Source organism: Pezoporus wallicus, unplaced genomic scaffold (assembly GCF_028554395.1).
Source record: "Pezoporus wallicus isolate ANWC-B61680 ecotype Strahan unplaced genomic scaffold, APGP_CSIRO_Pwel_v1 scaffold_6446, whole genome shotgun sequence".
Lineage (NCBI taxonomy): Eukaryota > Metazoa > Chordata > Aves > Psittaciformes > Psittacidae > Pezoporus > Pezoporus wallicus.
Window position 1 is genome coordinate 10,159,983 of NW_026636264.1, and position 16,924 is coordinate 10,176,906.

General features: G+C 44.9%; 2 protein-coding genes and 8 non-coding genes across 14 annotated transcripts in view; 9 read left to right on the forward strand and 1 right to left on the reverse strand.

The window, feature by feature from the left end:
* Positions 1-665: 665 nt before the first annotated feature.
* Positions 666-13,774, forward strand: TAF1D (TATA-box binding protein associated factor, RNA polymerase I subunit D). 2 transcript variants are annotated; one of them, XM_057399847.1, is made up of 14 exons: positions 666-766; positions 1,977-2,222; positions 2,322-2,787; positions 2,996-3,171; positions 4,398-4,455; positions 4,779-4,978; positions 6,366-6,434; positions 6,686-6,737; positions 7,495-7,974; positions 9,041-9,078; positions 9,612-9,689; positions 10,386-10,440; positions 12,276-12,350; positions 13,305-13,774. In XM_057399847.1, the coding sequence occupies exons 2-6, from the start codon at positions 1,990-1,992 to the stop codon at positions 4,863-4,865; spliced, it is 1,020 nt and encodes a 339-aa protein (XP_057255830.1). In that variant the 5' UTR covers positions 666-766; positions 1,977-1,989; the 3' UTR covers positions 4,866-4,978; positions 6,366-6,434; positions 6,686-6,737; positions 7,495-7,974; positions 9,041-9,078; positions 9,612-9,689; positions 10,386-10,440; positions 12,276-12,350; positions 13,305-13,774. The 2 variants fall into 2 exon arrangements, with proteins under 2 accessions (XP_057255830.1, XP_057255831.1); XM_057399848.1 differs by lacking the exon at positions 10,386-10,440.
* Positions 6,479-6,550, forward strand: LOC130594141 (small nucleolar RNA SNORD5). Its single transcript, XR_008970989.1, has one exon. It is a non-coding gene; the product is annotated as a small nucleolar RNA SNORD5 (small nucleolar RNA).
* On the forward strand, positions 7,257-7,384 carry LOC130594140 (small nucleolar RNA SNORA40). Its single transcript, XR_008970988.1, has one exon. It is a non-coding gene; the product is annotated as a small nucleolar RNA SNORA40 (small nucleolar RNA).
* LOC130594143 (small nucleolar RNA SNORA8) lies at positions 7,705-7,843 on the forward strand. The gene has a single exon (XR_008970991.1). It is a non-coding gene; the product is annotated as a small nucleolar RNA SNORA8 (small nucleolar RNA).
* LOC130594136 (small nucleolar RNA SNORA1) lies at positions 8,204-8,336 on the forward strand. Its single transcript, XR_008970984.1, has one exon. It is a non-coding gene; the product is annotated as a small nucleolar RNA SNORA1 (small nucleolar RNA).
* On the forward strand, positions 9,247-9,319 carry LOC130594142 (small nucleolar RNA Z40). The gene has a single exon (XR_008970990.1). It is a non-coding gene; the product is annotated as a small nucleolar RNA Z40 (small nucleolar RNA).
* Positions 10,204-10,335, forward strand: LOC130594137 (small nucleolar RNA SNORA18). The gene has a single exon (XR_008970985.1). It is a non-coding gene; the product is annotated as a small nucleolar RNA SNORA18 (small nucleolar RNA).
* Positions 12,025-12,161, forward strand: LOC130594144 (small nucleolar RNA SNORA8). The gene has a single exon (XR_008970992.1). It is a non-coding gene; the product is annotated as a small nucleolar RNA SNORA8 (small nucleolar RNA).
* Positions 13,402-13,531, forward strand: LOC130594145 (small nucleolar RNA SNORA25). Its single transcript, XR_008970993.1, has one exon. It is a non-coding gene; the product is annotated as a small nucleolar RNA SNORA25 (small nucleolar RNA).
* Positions 13,775-15,209: 1,435 nt separating the features above from the next.
* The window catches only part of CEP295 (centrosomal protein 295), a 37,780-nt gene continuing 36,065 nt past the window's right edge, over positions 15,210-16,924 (reverse strand). For all 4 annotated transcript variants that reach the window (XM_057399843.1, XM_057399842.1, XM_057399841.1 and 1 more), the window contains 3 exons: positions 16,729-16,831; positions 16,166-16,265; positions 15,210-15,377 (listed from right to left, as the gene is read on the reverse strand). In XM_057399843.1, the coding sequence (XP_057255826.1) occupies positions 15,330-15,377; positions 16,166-16,265; positions 16,729-16,831 (251 nt within the window). In that variant the 3' untranslated portion in view covers positions 15,210-15,329. The remainder of the gene's footprint in view (positions 15,378-16,165; positions 16,266-16,728; positions 16,832-16,924) is intronic.

The window sequence follows — 16,924 nt, forward strand, 5'->3', positions numbered from 1 at the left end:
GCCAGAGCCGCCCCACACCGCTCGAGCCTGCAAAAGCAATGCGCGAGGATCCCCAGCCCCGCACCCGGCCGCACGTACCTGCCCCGCCGCCACAGCTGCTCCGTGCCTTTGCCCGCCCCGAGCGGGGACCGCCCCACCCGCCACCCCCAACATGGCGGCAACCTCACTCCATCCCCTTCCTCCCGCCAGCCCGCGCGGCTCTCGCGAGAGCCCGGCGCTATTTAAGCTCTCGCGCGGCCATTTCGCGCTCTCTGTGGCGGCGAGGCGTGAGGTGAGAGGGGGAAGCAGGGGGGTTGTTCATCATCCGCCGCCATCCGCGGCGCTGGGGCGACGGGAACGGGTGCTGTGGGTGAAGGCGAAGAGTGGCAGCGATGCTATTGAGTCGTGCACCCTCGCCGACTGCTTCGTTTGCGGGGCCGGGCCGGGTGCGGCCTTCCGCGGTTGGGGTACCCCCGGGAGTGGGCAGTGTAGCGGCCGCCGGTGAGGGGTGCGGATGTCCGTGCCCTGTGGTAACCCGGCGGGTGCTCGTGGACAGAATGCCTGCCGTGGTGGCGGCCTCAGAGTGCTGAGGGCAGTCGCGGTGTGCGGGGTGGGGGAAAGGGAGCGGTTTGTTAGCCTGAGGTGCTGGAGAAGTGATCGTTGCTCTTTTGAGAGACGTTTAAAATAGGCAGTTATATGTTGTGCTTCTTTACGAAGGGACTGTGTGGTGCTAGATGTTAAGAACAGAGCTGTAATAAAGGTGGTGGATGATACTGAGCTGCTGACTGTAAGTACCAGCTGCAGTCTGCCTAGCTAGAGTGCTGTTGCTGCTCATGTACCTGCTTTGATGTTAGGCTGTTACATTGCTCGGTGTTGGGTTTGTCAGGCTTTGGGTGAACCAGTGCTGTCTGCAGTCTGTTTAGCTAGGAAAAGACCTTTAAGGTCTTGTTAACTACTGCCATGCACAAACAGCGCTACGAAGTGCACCACTGAACCATGGCCTTAAATGCCCCACCTACATGTCGTGACTACTTCCATGGTGGTGAATACATCAGTTCCTTGGGCAGCCTGTGCCAGTGGATTTTTCCCAGTATCCAAACTTAACCTCCCCTGGTGCAACTCGAGGCATTGCCTCTTGTCCTATCACTTGTTTGGCAGAAGAGACTGTCCCGCGCCTTGCTACAACCTGCTTTCAGATAGCTGAAGGGAGCAATAGGAGCTCCCCAGAGCTTTCTTTTCTTCAGGCTAAACAACCCCAGTTCCTTCAGCCATTCCTCACAGGACTTGTGCTCTGCCCTTCAGCACTTTTGATGCCCTTCATGGGACTTGCTCTAGCAACTGGGTATCTTGTGATGAGGGGCCCAGAACTGAACATTCTAGGTGCGGCCTCACCAGTGCTGAGTAGAAGGGGACAGTCCTTGCCCTGGGCCCTGTTGGCCACCATCTGATACAGGCCAGGATGCTTTCGACCGTTTTGGCCACCTGGGCACAAGCTGGCTCATGTTCAGCTGCTGTTGAAAACATCCCAGGTCCTTTTCTACCAAGCAGCCTTTCAGCCACTGTAGCATTGCATGGATTGCTGAGGCCCAAGTGCAGGACCCAGCAGTGAGCCTTGTTAAACTTTATACTGTTGGCCTTGGCCCATTGATCCAGCCTTTACAGATCCCTCTGCAGAGCCTTCCTACCCTCCAGTGAATCAGCACTCCCACCCAACTTGGTGTTGCCTGCTGACTTACTGAGGGTGCACTAAATCCCCTTATCCAAATAATTGATAAAGATATTAAACAGAACTGGCCCTGGAACTGAGCCCTGGGGAGCAGCCCTGTGACCTGCTGCCAGCTGGGTTTAACTCTTGTTCACCACCACTCTATGGGCTCAGCCATCCAGCCAGGTTTTTTAACCAGGTAAGAATGCACCCATCCAAGCTGTAGGCAGCCAGTTTCTCCAGGAGAATGTTGTGGGAATGCTGCTCTTTAATGTCTTGAATTGTTTTTTAGGGCAAACAGAAACATGACTGATACAGATGGATCCCAGGCTTCTAGCACTGATTGCCCTGATGACCAAGAGCTAATCAGCAGTCGGCAGGTAAAACCTCATAAAATACATGCATGGGAAACAAATACACAGATGGAGTGTTCAAGGCAAAGGAATGCTGCTTCTGATGAATCTTCAGATGAGCTTAACATATGTAAATCGTCAGCTGCTTCACCTGAGGTTTTGCTGGACAGCAGTGATTCAGAAATGTGAGTTTTTATCTCTAGGATTTTTCATGTGAAGAACCTGTGTCATATATCACAAAAGTTTATATTGTATTGAAACTAAGTATTTTTTCTTGTTCTCAGTGACGTCTCTGTTGCTGGTGGCAGTGGGTACCATCCCAAATGTTCCACTGCCCCTGCAAAGCAAAAAAGGAAATCTGAGTCTTTAGGGCAACAAGCTGAAGCTGTTACAGGAGTGCCTGACAATGAAAACTCCTCAGATTCTTCTCTGTCCCCTCCAAGTCCACCAAAACCATCAGAAATTCCAAAGAGGCACAAGTCAAAATACGATTTGAAAGCCATTTTTGACTATCACTTCCGGCGGAAAAAGTTTAAGACTGCTGCACGCCAAAAATACATGTGTGGCCCAGAGAAGAAGAGGAAGAAGTCAAAATATGTGAGCACACAGATGCCTGTGGGGAGGCCAGCACTGACTGCCTCCCCTGAGGAGCGAAGGAGAAGGCTTCTACACAGAGGTGCTCAGTTCCCTTTTTTTAAAAAATATTATGGGAAGAAACATACTCCCCTGAAGATGGTTCTTGGCTATGAGGTGAGTCCTCTTATTTTGGGGGATAGATGTATTATTTATTTCTTTACTCTAAAAATAGCAAGGTTAAATTGGCAGTCAGACATAGACCGGTTTGGGTTGGAAAGGACCTTAAGTTCATGTAGTTCCAACCCCCTGCCATGAGCAGGGACACCTTCCACTAGACCAGGTAATATCTCGCCTGATGTGTTTGCTACTTTTTTTTCTTCAGCAAGCAGCTCTAAAGGGATATTTCCGGTACATTGAAATGCTTAAATATGAAGAACATCTTAAAAAAGCTTTAAAAGATCTTCAGGCTAGTGAAGACTTGGAAAGAGAATGTATGATGGAACGAAAACACAAATACTTGGATGACGAAGGCCCAATTTCCCCTATTCAGGAGACAAAGTAAGTTTAGCTTTATATTTTTAGGTGGTATAAGACTTCTGGGGTTTTATACTTTAATATAGGTGCATGACACTCCAGCCCAGCCCCCCCTTGCTCTTGGTCTACCCCCTGTTCAGTGGTGTGGGGAGGACATCAGTTCTGCTTTTAGTTGTGTTATCTCAAGAACAGCATCCTGAAGCTAGCTCTGTCCTAGGCAAGCCATTACAACCAACTACTTAGCACAGTTGAGGAATTCAGGAGGTAGTACAGTTGCTTGCAGTAGCATATGATGTTGGGACAGTTATAGGTATATCAAATTCAGTTCCTACTATCCTGTCCTTTATCATGGAATCAACTAGGTTGGAAAAGACCTTTAAAATCATGAAGTCCAGCCATTACCCCATCACTGCCAAGACCACTGCTAAACCGTGTCACTGAGGGCCTCATCTATGTGTTTTTTTAATATTTTGGGGATGATGGGCAGCCTCTTCAAATGCCTGATCACCCTTTTGATGAAGAAATATTTCCTAATATCCTATCTAAACCTCCCCTGGTGCAGCTTGAGGTAGTTTCCTTTTGTTCTACTGCTGTTGTGAGAAAAGACCACCTCCCACCTCAGTACAACCTCCAGAAGTAGCAAAGTTCTGTAGAATAAATGCAAATGAGCTCATCTGGACGCTGAACTCTTTACATGAGATGAGTACTAGTGAACCAGTCCTTCCTGTGCCACTTGTTGAAGCCATTGTGCAAAATGATTTTATCTCAGTGTTGGGAGAAACTTGTGCATGATAGTGGAATTTAATCTTGTTTCATGGCAGTATGGAGATACTGTTAAGAAATATCATAATAGTATCATTAAGAAAGCTGTGTAATGTTGTTAGCTGAGTACCATCCCCTTGTTTTCCTGGTTGTATTTTGCTTGTTTTCTGGCTTGTTGACATCCTAGCCTGTTTGCCTGTGCAGTCCTAAATATCTCTATACTACTGTTCATGTCTGTCACTGAATCTTTATTCTGCTGCTGTCCTGCCAGTGCTGTTTATGAGGCTGCAATTCTGCTGCAGAAACCATCATTTGAAAGCACTCTTATGTAGAAGTAGTAGTATTGTACATCGATAAGCTGTAGCATTGCCATACACATTAGGAGGTTTCTCTTAATAGAGGGGTTGTAGTAGGAAAATAGTTGACAGATTTTTTTAGTCCAGAGCTAACTGTAAAAGTCCAGAGCTTGATTTGAATTTTTATTTCAGTGATAATGATGACAGCTTGAATTCTGATAATCAAGAAGACCATGATGTCAGAATAGTGGTGAGTAAATATTCTTTCATTTCAGAAACTGCCTAACGTTTTTCTTCAGAGGTTAAATAACTAGTAGATGATGCTTTGAGTACTTAAATCTTGATCTTGGATCCAGAGTTAACTGTGGGAAACCTGTGAATCTTGGATTTGTTAATCCGTAAGGAAGTTGCTTTGAGAGCCCACACTCTCTCCTCTTTGAAATAATGCTGGAATGTTTAGGAAATCCAGAATTCTCTGAAGAGTTCTTAAAAGTTTGCAAAGTTACTACCAAAATATTATCTTTTAAGTATCTCAGAACTAGTCTTGTGTATCCCTTTGTCTTATGTTTCTAGGAGAACAGCTCTTTTATTCTAAGCAGCAAAATCCCCAGTAAGAAAAAATCAAAGCCAGAAAAGAAATGTGCAAAATTAAGTGGTTGAAGTAGAGGAGGAATATGACGGCACCTGAGAACTTTGGGCTTCTGTGGGTTTACGTTGGTGAACAGGCAAATGAGATGGCAGTGGTCACTCAATGTTGTCACATGCAGTTTAAGGTGAGTATATTGGGCTTGTGTCTGAGACAGTTACAAAACAAATAAAAGCTTAGCAAAAGCCAGGTTATAAGTGTCTTCTGTGCTGTCCTGTGTCAAGTGTATAATATCCATGACTCAGTGGCTGGTGATCTTGCTGAAATGCTCCTGCAGCTCAGCTTCTGTTAACCAGTGATTCACAGGACCAGACCAGTCCAAACCATTCTATGATTCTGTGAAAAGAAGGTCCAGATACTGTACACAGCAGCAGCACAGTGTAGAAAAGTATATTCAGAAATCATGTAGATGAAGCTTTCAGTGACATGGTTTGGTGGTGGTCTTGGCAGTGCTGGAGTAGTGGTTGGACTTGATGGTCTTAGTCTTTTCCAACCTAGTTGGTTCTATGGTTCTGTGTTTACATGTACATCTACTGGAGTTACAATGGACAGTTTGGACCCTTTCATAGCTGACATTTTCTCTGTCTTGAGGAAATGCAGGATATGCTGTGAAATACTTCAAGAGCTAAGTCAAGGTTGAAGATGAAACTTTAAGTAGATCAAGTGCCAACTGTAAAAGTGCAAAGTGGTTAGTCAACTGGGACAAAAGCTTCTTGGAGAATATGGTTGATGCATTCAGATGATGATAAAATGGACTTGTGTGATTGAGGTTGTCTGTTCCATGTGAATAACTTCTCAGAAAATTTCTGTGCTCCTGAATCTATTCCAGTAATCTGGAATTAGAAGTTACCTTAAAATACCTGTAGCAGCACAGTGTATCTTGGATTGCAAGATTTTTCCCTCGCCCTCCTCTGTCCTGAATGAATTCTGATGTGTACATGACTAAGCACAAGATGGAAATTTAACAAGCATGGCCCCAGTTGCAGATATTCTCCCAGGGGCGTTTTAGGCAGTTGGGAATGTGACTAGTGAACGTTTAGTAATGTCTGAAGATGGCTGACTTGATGACAAGGCTGTCTTTGTAGCAGTGTCAATAAAAAAGTGTCTAAGAAGTTTACTTGTGAATCGGCAAGATTTAAAAAGCAAAGCTGATATGTGTCACTCTTAATAACAAATCATTGTCAGCAGCAGAGCTGTTTAGCAGTTAAAAACAGTCTGCCAAACAGGGATGTTGTCAGGAAAAGATTTAATATCTGCTTGTTTAATTTCCTTCAAAACACAGTTGACAGTGGGAGGAAATTTACAGTAGGTGCTCAGTGTGATTATTAGAGCAGGTCAAGTTGCATTCCCTGTGTGCTTCTGTTAGGGTCCCAAATCTTTGTAAAGAAGGTTTGGAGTTTTCCAGTTGCAGCTTGGTAGCTCAAGGGAGTAAGACTGTAAAAACTACTCTTCAGTTGTTGGAAGATGACATTTAATACTGGTCCAAAATTAATGGCTAAATGTAACTCTTTTAGGGATCTACCTGAGAGATACTCTATGGCTTGAAAGACTCATCCTGGATCTAGGAGTGGGGTTCTTGCAGGGTAAGGTGTAGCAAGGTGTTATGTGGGGTCCTGCTCATTCTGCAGTTCGTGTGATGAATTTTTCTGTTCAACTGCTGAGTGACTCAGAAATGAACTAAATTTCAATTCTGATTAGAACTGGATAAATCACATGAAAATCAGGCTTGTCACAACTGTTACATTGCTTGCTGAAACATAGCCTTTGGCTTTAGGAATCTCAGTTGCTTGACCATATCTGATAGTTTGAATTCCTTTGCTCTTCTTTATTCCAGTTTATGGTGCTTTTGGAGGAGGAAATGCCACTTGGTTTTCCTGATGTAAAAGGTAAGCTGTTAACTGGTTAATGGGGACAGCAGAGAGAAGCTCTTAGTCTTCCACTTACGTCTCGTTAAAGCTGTCTAAATGTCTAAAACATCTTCCTGTAGGATGTTACAAAGTCTGTGTGGCTCCACGACAGCCTAGGAAGTGGCATGCAAGAAAATGCTGTGTAAGATTACAGGACAGGAAAACATCTGTAACATGAGAATCCTTGAGCTAAAGCCGGGCAAAGAGTGAAACCTGACAAGAGCATAGTCTCTTCTTTGGCTGATGCTGTAGTGTGGGTGCCAGACTAGATAATACACCAGCTTGACACAGCGTAAGTCGTTCTTACAGCGGAGTATCTGATACTGAACTCCTTGCCACAATTCCTTTGGTCCAGAGTGCACCTGTGTCTCAAAATAGAAGAGATGATAGTGAAAGGTGACAGTTCCTAATGGTCACTGTATAGGAAACTGAGACATAGCTTCAAATGTAGTTTCAAAAGCAGTGGAAAACTAAAAGCTGCTGCATTCAGTCTGTTCCAGCACGTGTTCAGTTTTTGTCTGTTGCTGTAGACAAAAACCTGGAACCTAGTGCTTAGAAAAAAAACCTTCTTTTGCAACCCACAGCTGATGAACATATTGGTTGTGTTACATGTATGAAGGGACAGTATTTGCATGTGTTCAAACAGAAATTCTTTCAAATACTGATGAACCTAGGGCATGGGTTCTGTGTCACAGATCTGCAGAAGTGTAGTGCAATTACATCTATTTCTTTCCAGGCTCTGCAGATTGAGCACAGCATCTTTTGAGTGCTTCAGTTCTTATGGCTGTTAGCTGGTTTCTGATGTACAACTCTGTTACTTGAGTGGACTCCTGTGGAACACATTGGTGAAAGAGGTAAGTTTTGTGTTTCTGCTGAACTTCAGCTTAAGGGTATCAGATTTCTTCAGGCAAGTACTATTTCTACAGCAAGTAACCAGACTAACTTATGCACTGGATGGTATCTGCACCCAGCAGTGTTTTCCTGGTGGGGTGTTCAAAAAGCAGTGCTACAGTATTTCAGCAGCTGGCATCGTTGGTTTCCATGCTTATGTGCTGGTTAAACTTGGTATTTCTGTTGAAACAAGTACATTAAAAGTTTCTTATTGGAAAGCTTGTAAAATGCAATATTGAGGAGCTATGATATTACTTGAAAATATTTCTTCTTAAAAGGGCATTCCTGTGATGTCTAGAACACAGTGGAAAGCATCTACTTGAGGGTAAGTATTGAGGAAATAGTTGTTTTTTTCTAGGTGGGGAGGTAGCTGGATGAGGATCGTAAAAGCTCAAGTCTTAGGTTTTGCTTGCCTTTTTACAAGGAAGCGGGATTTGATTTTTGAAACACAAATCCAGGCACCAGATGGCAGATAAGTGACATGTTTCTGCTGAGGTTAACTGGCTGGGCTTCCAAACCAGAAGCTGTTCGGCAGCCATTGTGAAGAGTTGTTATGCCACGTTATTCAACAAATAGACACAACTCACTTGTGTGTCTGAATTGAAAAACGTGGCTAGAAAAGGAACAGGTTGTGCTTTCCTCACTGTATAGTTAATTGCAGTGGTGACAATGAGACCTGTAACAGGTTCACTTAGTGGGACAGCTATGCAGTTTAGCTGAAAATGCAGCTACTGCAGAATCCCAAGGATGAGCTTGTTTAGATTCTGCATCCTGCCTACTAGAGGAAGTAGAATTAGCAGGTGGGGGAAGAACACTTGCAGCACTGCATTCTTGTAGATGGATTATTAGAGCATATTTGTAAGCTTTAAAATGTGATGTCATAGGAGTTTGCTTTGTCTGGTATCTCTCTTAGCTGTACCTCTGTGCCATAGCACTACGGTTTCTCACATAGTGGATAGGTGCTGTTGGCAGTGGTGTGATAGCCTGGGCCATGGCTCTGATTTCAAAAAGCCCACTTTGGCATTAGCGTTCGGATAGCATAACTGGACCACAGTCTGTCTGCTTCATACTGGGGGAAAGTTCAGGTTAGATATTAGGAAGAAGCTCTTTACTGTGAGGGTGGTGAGGCACTGGAACAGGCAGCCCAGAGAAGTGGTGAATGCTCCATCCCTGGCAGTGTTCAAGGCCAGGCTGGACAGAGCCTTGAGCAACATGGTTTAGGGTGAGGCGTCCCTGGCCATGGCAGAGGATTGGAACTTGACCATCTTAAGGTCCTTTCCCACCCAAACCATTCTGTGATTCTATGATAGATACTCTTCATTCAGTATTTTAGTAACTTATTAAGACTTAAACTTCAAACTGTTACTCAGATGCAACAATTTACTTTTTAGGGAGTCCACCTGGTAGTCCGGTCTGAAGCAGCATCTTGGTAAGCTGGTGTGCAGATTGCTTTTTAACCCTTGCCTGTTGCAGGTTAGCTGGCTATATCTTGGTGAGCCTGTAAACTTGCTGTTTTCTTCTTAACTGAGAAGATGCTGTGTTGCTTTAGAAAACATCAGAGCTTCTCTCCCCCTAAACTTGAGAATGCTGTGAGAAAGCTTGTTGTGATGATTGGCAAGATGTTCAACTGCTCTGAAAAGAGTGAGTGAGAATGGCCTTTCTGAACAAACCCACCACACGAGCGTCCTTTTTATAGCACTTATTCTGGGCATCTTGAGTATTTAACATGCAGCGTTTTGTATAAGCAAAGGTGGTGACTATGTGTCTTTATTTAAAATAAACAGAATTGAAGAGGAGCTGTCAGGTGAAATTAGGAGAATATTCAGACGTTAAGCGTGATTCCACATAGGCTATCAGGAGTGCTTGTGATGGTTAGAACCACTTGAGTACCAAGCCCTGCTCTAGGTTCTGCTGGTTTGCGTGCACACTATGTCAGTTTGTGACCCGATCCTGCCTTTACAGGTGGTATGTGATTAGAGAAGATAACAGAAGAAACGCCGGATGTCATTTCATGGCAATCTGAAGGCTCTTCTGGAGCTGGTTAGTATGACATGAGGTTCTGAGTATTCCTTAATGGTGAAAGGGCTCTGGTTTTCAGTGGTGGGAAGTCTGTGTGACTTTTGGGGGGGTTTCAGGGACTTGTTTCTACACTGTGTTACGGTGTTGTGATGTAGAATGTACTCTGTTTAGAACTGGTTTTGACTTTGATTTGTCCAAAACCATTTGTACAAATGTCTCAGTCAAAAAGGAGCTGATCAGCTTGACGTCTCGCACTGATAGCTTCATTTCTACAAGCAAGTTATGTTTAGCAGGGAAGTTAGAGGATTCTGTTTGTATACACTTTTGTAGTTCATTCTCTTTGCCTTTCAGGTAACATTAACTTTTAATGCTATGAAGGAGTTACACTAACAAAGGGGGAAGATGAAGTATCACTTACCCTCTTTCTTCCCCCAAGTGTCTCGAAACAAGTTAAAAAGACAATAGGTTCTGTATGAGATGACAGTTTCAGTCTGCTTGATTTTTACCTGTTGCTTTAGTTCAGAGTACCGGAAGTGCTGAGGTCTATCCCGATAGGATCTCTTCTGTAGGTTCGTGTCGTTGGAAATGCCTCACAGAATAAACTTGTGGTTTCGCTTTACCCATTGAACTACCTGTTAGTTCTGTGGGATAAAACTGCAAGACAGATGTTAATGTAGCATCCAGGGAGCTGTAATAACACATCATGTTCTCCTTTAGGTACTGGCTTGTGTTTTGGTACAAATAGCAAAGATGATTCAAGTGGAAAAGCTTGGTAAGAGTCAAGAGATGGTGTGTTTTGGGAGTTGAGGTGTAACTAACATGAATTGCATGGGATTTCTGTGCGGGTACCTGATCGCTAACACTTCCTGTGGTTTGAGTTTTCTGGATGGCTTATTCCTCCTTACGTTATGAAAGCATGAGAATTGTTTTGGTGGCTGTAGATAAAGAGGCAGCATTATGGCATCTCTCTGAGCTTCAGGTAACTTACAAACATGGTGTGTTCTCCTGCATTTAGAATCACAGAATCAACTTGGTTGGGAAAGACCTTGGTTCGGTTGATATGCTGGAGGGAAGGAATGCCATCCAGAGGGACCTTAACACGCTTGTGAGGTGGGCTGATGCCAACCTCATGAAGTTTAACCATGCCAAGTGCAAGGTCCTACACCTGGGTCGGAGCAATCCCAGGCACAGCTACAGGTTGGGCAGAGAAGAGATTCAGAGCAGCCCTGCAGAGAAGGACTTGGGGTGTTGGTTGATGAGAAAATGAACATGAGCTGGCAGTGTGTGCTCACAGCCCAGAAAGCCAAGCGTATCCTGGGCTGCATCAAAAGGAGCGTGACCAGCAGGTCGAAGGAGGTGATCCTGCCCCTCTGCTCTGCTCTCCTGAGACCTCACCTGGAGTATTGTGTGCAGTTCTGGTGTCCTCAACATAAAAAGGACATGGAACTGTTGGAACAAGTCCAGAGGAGGCCACAAGGATGATCAGGGGACTGGAGCACCTCCTGTATGAAGACAGGCTGAGAAAGTTGGGGCTGTTGAGCCTGGAGAAGAGAAGGTTGCGTGGAGACCTCATAGCAGCCTTCCAGTATCTGAAGGGGGCCTATAGGGATGCTGGGGAGGGACTCTTCATTAGGGACTGTAGTGATAGGACAAGGGGTAATGGGTTAAAACTTAAACAGGGGAAGTTTAGATTGGATATAAGGAGGAAATTCTTTCCTGTTAGGGTGGTGAGGCACTGGAATGGGTTGCCCAGGGAGGTTGTGAATGCTCCATCCCTGGCAGTGTCCAAGACCAGGTTGGACGAGGCCTTGGGTGATATGATTTAGTGTGAGGTGTCCCTGCCCATGGCAGGGGGGTTGGAACTAGATGATCTTAAGGTCCTTTCCAACCCTAATTATTCTGTGATTCTACGATTCTAAGATCAAGTCCAACCATTACCCCAGGACTACCAAGACCACCGCCAAACCATATCTCTGAGATATCACTATATATGATAGTTTTATACTGAGCAGCAAATACTTGGGTAAAGTTTGGGGTTTAAAGAGTTAAATTTCTGAGCAGCTCAGCCAGTTTACTATATGCAGTTAAAATTTCTGGCTTCTGGTCTGTAGAGTGCAGTGTTTAAAGGAAACCAAGCAAAGTACTTTGAAAGAAGTATAAATCCTTCACAGTAAGGATTGTAATAAATTCCATGCCAAAAATGTGGAAGAATTCTGAAGCTGCTGTTTCCGTTAGGTGAAATCCACAGTGTGTTTTCCCTCAGGGTTGCATGGCAACTGCATCAGTAGACACTAACTGGTGCATACAAGCTTTACTGTTAAACGAGCAGTTGTGGATGAAAAAGCACTGTGGGTGTTGCACTGAATGGTATCTGCACCCAGCAGCATTCTCTGCTGGGGTGTTCAAAGATCAGTGCTACAGGAGGTCAGTGTTGGTATAGTTGGTTTTCATTGTACTGTGTTTGTTAAACCTGGTATTATTGCTCATACAGTTTTTGCCCTGCTCTGGGATTTGAGTGTACTCACTTTCTAGTTGCATGTTCAGTATAAGAACTGGATACCTGTCTCTGGAACTCGGCAAGTGCATTCTGTCTGTTCTTTCTAACAGGTGCTTTAGGATACAGAGTAAAGTGGGTGTTGCTGTGTTGAAGGGATGAGCTGCAGAAGATAACCTGTGTGACAGGTAAGCACCAAGATGCTGGTCAATTCAGATGCTTTCATGCTACTTCATAGTTTGTATGTTAACTTGTGTGACTCTGGAACATGGAAGCCTCAGTAAACTGTTCTTGAGAAGTGTGGAAGTGGTTGTCTTGTAGAGAGAACTGGGCAGTTGTCAGCCCAGATTCTGGCAGTATTGAGCAGGCTGCTTATCTGCAAGTCACTGCGTGTGCCTGTATACTTTAAATGGATGTCACTGTTGTGCAGCAGTTTGTGCTGGTTTCTGAAGTAGACTGCTGCTGGTTGTGAGGAGTTCCTCTGGACATGGAGTTTTTAAAAGGTTGGATGGGGCTTGGGGTAACCTGGTCTAGTGGAAAGTTCCCTGCCTGTGGCAGGGGGTTGGAACTAGATGAGCTTTAATGTCGCTTCCAACCCAAACCATCCTGTGATTTTTAGGCTTGTTGGTACACAGCTTGGCTTATATATTGGCAGGACTGATTTGCCCTAATAAGAAGGGATGGGCAACTTGAGTATTGATGTAAGCTCCAGATTTAGGTTATCACCAACCTAACAGCAGTGAGGAGAGGATCTGGTCATTACCAAGGCTGCCTGGGATGTTGCTGTTTCTGGTGAGCTGTGGACATGACCATAAAGCAAAGCCATCAGACTCCTGAACTGCCACATCATGTGGCACTAAGTCTGCTGGGAATAAAGCTTTTCTGTCAGTCATAGACGTGCTGCTCCCCTCTGCTGCTAAAAACAAGTTCTGGCTGAGGTGCATGTGTGTGGCCGTATCCTTGGGCACCTCCAACACTGAAGCTACAGAGTAGTAAAAGCTCTAGTTAGAAAGGTTGTAACTTGGGTTCCAGAAGCTGCTGTTGAGAGGATTGTTGTGCACACAGGGGCAAAAAAGCTTCTCTGCAATTTACACACAGTTTGTGAACTCTTCTCTAACCAAATCTGACTCCTTGACCCATAGTGTCTGCATGTGGGAGGCCTGAGAAACCGAGAGTTGCCATCAAAGTGAGTCTGAAGGTGAGTGCTTAGCAGAATGGCTGGTGCTACAGAGAAACTTGAGGTCACTTCAAAGAGGGTTTGCATGGCTGAGAAACCAGCAGCTCTTAACGCGGTGACCGCACATTGAAATCCTCTGCAGGATGCCGTGGACACGTGTTGTGTGCTATGGTCTATTTATGAGGAGATAAACCTGATGTAGTTGGGCCTTTTGGACTAGAAAAGGATGTTTATCCACTGCCCTCAGGGTTTTTGAGATGTTGATGTAGGAAGAGGCTGATGAGTTTAATGCTGAAACCAGCTGACTTCCACAGCATGGAAAACTGAAGAACACGTTGATCCAATTGTGGCACAGGCTGTCTTGTGACTTCATTGCTGCTTACGTGTCCATGGAAGGACAGTGAAGCTGGTGAAGGGTCTGGAGCACAGGCGTATGGGGAACAGCTGAGGGAATTGTGGTTGTTCAGCCTGGAGATAAGGAGGCTCAGGGGAGATTTTATTGCTCTCTACAACTACCTGAAAGGAGGATGGAGACATTTGGGTGCTGGTCTTTTTTCTCCCAAGTATGAAGGGATAGAAGGGGAGGAAATAGCCTCAAGTTGTGCCAGGGGAGGTTTAGATTTAGATACTAGAAAAAATTCCTTCCCCAAAAAGGTTGTCAGGCATTGGAACAGGCTGCCCAGGGCAGTTCTGGAGCCACCATCCCTGGTGAGGTATTCAAAAGATGTGTAGATGTGTATAGGGGCATGGTTTAGTGGTGGATTTAGCAGTGCTGGGTTAAAGCTTGGACTCAATGAGCTAAAAGTGCTAACAGATGCTTTTCCTCTCTCAGGTCCTGGTGCTGTTGCTGCAAAGAACTGAATGGCTCTTCTAAAAACAAAGAACCTTATCCAGAGTGTTTCTTGCAGTAATTTATTATTAATCACTCAGCCTAACTCCCCTCACTGCTTTGGACACTGAAGTAGTGTGCAGTGTTTGGAAACTGGTTCAGAAGCACAGGAGCCTTTGTCCTTACCCTCTGTCACAACTTGCCTGCAGTGCACTTGTGGGAGGATGTGAAGCTGCCAGCTTGCTGTTGCAGAAGACTCAAGAGTATAGATCAAGTTTTAATTTGAGTAGTAAAAGCTTTATCAGCTGTTTTCTCTCAGTTCCCTGTCCTGAACTTCAGGAGAGAATGTGCAGAATATCAGAATGTTTAAATAAAATCAATGTCAGAGAGCTGCAGCCTGGGATTAGTTCCTGTTGCTCTGGTGTAAGCACGTGTGTGTGTGTGAATAAATCATGGCAGCTGCTCCCCTGGCAAAGTGTAGGCTACACCTCTTCCCCTGAGGCTGCAGCAGGAGTATTTTTGCATGAAAGCCTGAGGAGCCCTTGCAGAGCCACTACAGCCAAAGGAGAGACCATTAATTGTTCTGCTGATTGTTCTGTTGCAAGAAGCCTCCATCTCTCCTCCCCATAGAATGACAAGCTGGTTTTGGCTTTGCTCTGAATCAGGAGCTTGGCAAATGTGGGTAGAAAGATGGAATTTGGAAGGAGTAACAGGGTAAAGGATTTATTTTCTTCCCTCCATGTGATTTAGATACACCTCTTGACTGCATGAGCTCACATGTCCTCATCTTAAATCACATAGTGCAGAGAACAGATGAATGTTAAACTTGACAGAGGAAATGTCTTTCATCTGGAGGTGTCATCTTAAAAAGCTTTATTAGAAAACGCTTTATACATGTGTATTACAGGAGTTAGGACGATCTGTCTTTAAAATACAGATGCCCATCCAGAAAGGCTTTTCAGTGTCAGTCCGAGACAAAGCACGATTACAGCAACAGTCAGTCTGCTGCTGTAGGGATCTTGGGAAAAGTGAGTTTGCTCACAGTCTTCCTACAGCTTAAAGCTGAGGATTCCTCATGGCTCCACAATGAACTTAATGTAAGTGCGGTACTTTGTAGGCTCCTGGCCTGTACCAGGACAGTCTTGTTAAGTGTTCAGCCAGTCATGGTGCTTTCCCAGTTTTCTTGGCTCGTAGTTTTTCCAGCATCTTCTGCAAATAAAAAACATACTAGTGTAGTGTAGCTTGAGTGACAGGACTAAAACATGTAACCTGGACATCAGTAATGGCAGAGCAGTGAGTCCAGCTACTGCTCCAAAACTCCTACAGGTCCAGGGGAATGTGTGCTTATTGCTTGCTCTTTTTTCCTGTTAATGACAGGATTTGTAAAACAATGCAAGGGCAGCACTCAACTACAGAGAAGTTGAGGTGGTCAGTGCTAGACGCAGGATGTGTGCCTGGAGCCTCAGGAGCAGCTTCAGCCTGGCAGGACTATAAAGCACTTCCAGCTGTGTGAGGCTTAGCAAGGGGACAGAGAACCAACAGCTTGAGGCCTCTGGTTCAGCCCGTTGTAGAGCAGCTACAGGCAAACCCAGAGGGGATCCTACACCCTTTAGCTCAGGTGTGCTCAGCTAGGCACAATCTCCGGCTATCTGGAATAGCCAAAGCAGCCAGCCCCCACCCTCCCAAAACTGCCTTATAATGGACATTCAGTCACATTTAGACTAATAACCTCCCGCTCTTCTGCCAAGTGGCCCTTCTAGCTGCTGAAAGCCCTAACAGCCTATTTTTGCTCCACCTCAAGTCACCAGAAAACCAACCTGAGGCCGTCACAGTGCTGGCAGGGAAATCCTGAACTGGGATATCCCTTAAAAGCCAGACTGGTTTGACAGTCACTGTTTCAGCTGTACTCGCACCACACCTATGTCAGATTACTCTGAGTAGAAGCCTAGTGAAATGAGAATGGACCAGGTAGGACAATGCTGTATAAACTGCATTACCTTTTGAAACTCTTTAGCCTTTTCTCTGTTCTTAGCATAAGTTTCTTGCCTTGTTTTTTCTTCCTTTCTCATTTTTACTTCTGCAAGTTGATTATAAAGTCTGCACAAACAGTAGGGGAAAAATTGGTTTGTCAGAAGCAAGTGGCAAAGCTGCAGTAAGTGAACATTTTTAAAGGTTTATACTGTCTCAGTTGCTAGAAATTAAGAAATTCTGACTTCACTCTCCCATAATCCAGAGTCACATCGAATTCCTTTTTGGCTACTTCTAACCCCCAGTTCAGGGATGCAGTTGCTGCACATTGCCCTTAGTGCCAAGGTGCAATTGTGACCTTGGCTTCAGCTTTAATTTAGTTCTACATGAGCTGCCTCAGCAGGAAGAGGAAGCAGGTTTCTTACAGCCAGCACTGCGAGAGGGTTTCCCAGCAGGAAAACACACTCAGCCTTTCTCTCAGTTCTGTGTTACACAGCACTGGGAGATCACAAACTGCTCTGAGTGGTCACCTTCACAACATACAGATGAACTGCTGGGTTTTAATCCACGCTTCTTCCACTTGTGTTCATACCTTGAAGTACGCTGACGCATTCCGGTTTCTCCAGAATTCCTGTCCCCTGGAGAAGACGCTTCTCCTACTTTCTTCAACTGACTGGCAACTGCACCTTTTTTTCCTAACAAGAAAGACAAATCTTAAATTTACACCTTTAGTCCAGCTAATGCAAAAGGTGAGAGGTTTTCCAAGGGTTTTAAAGGACATTACAAAG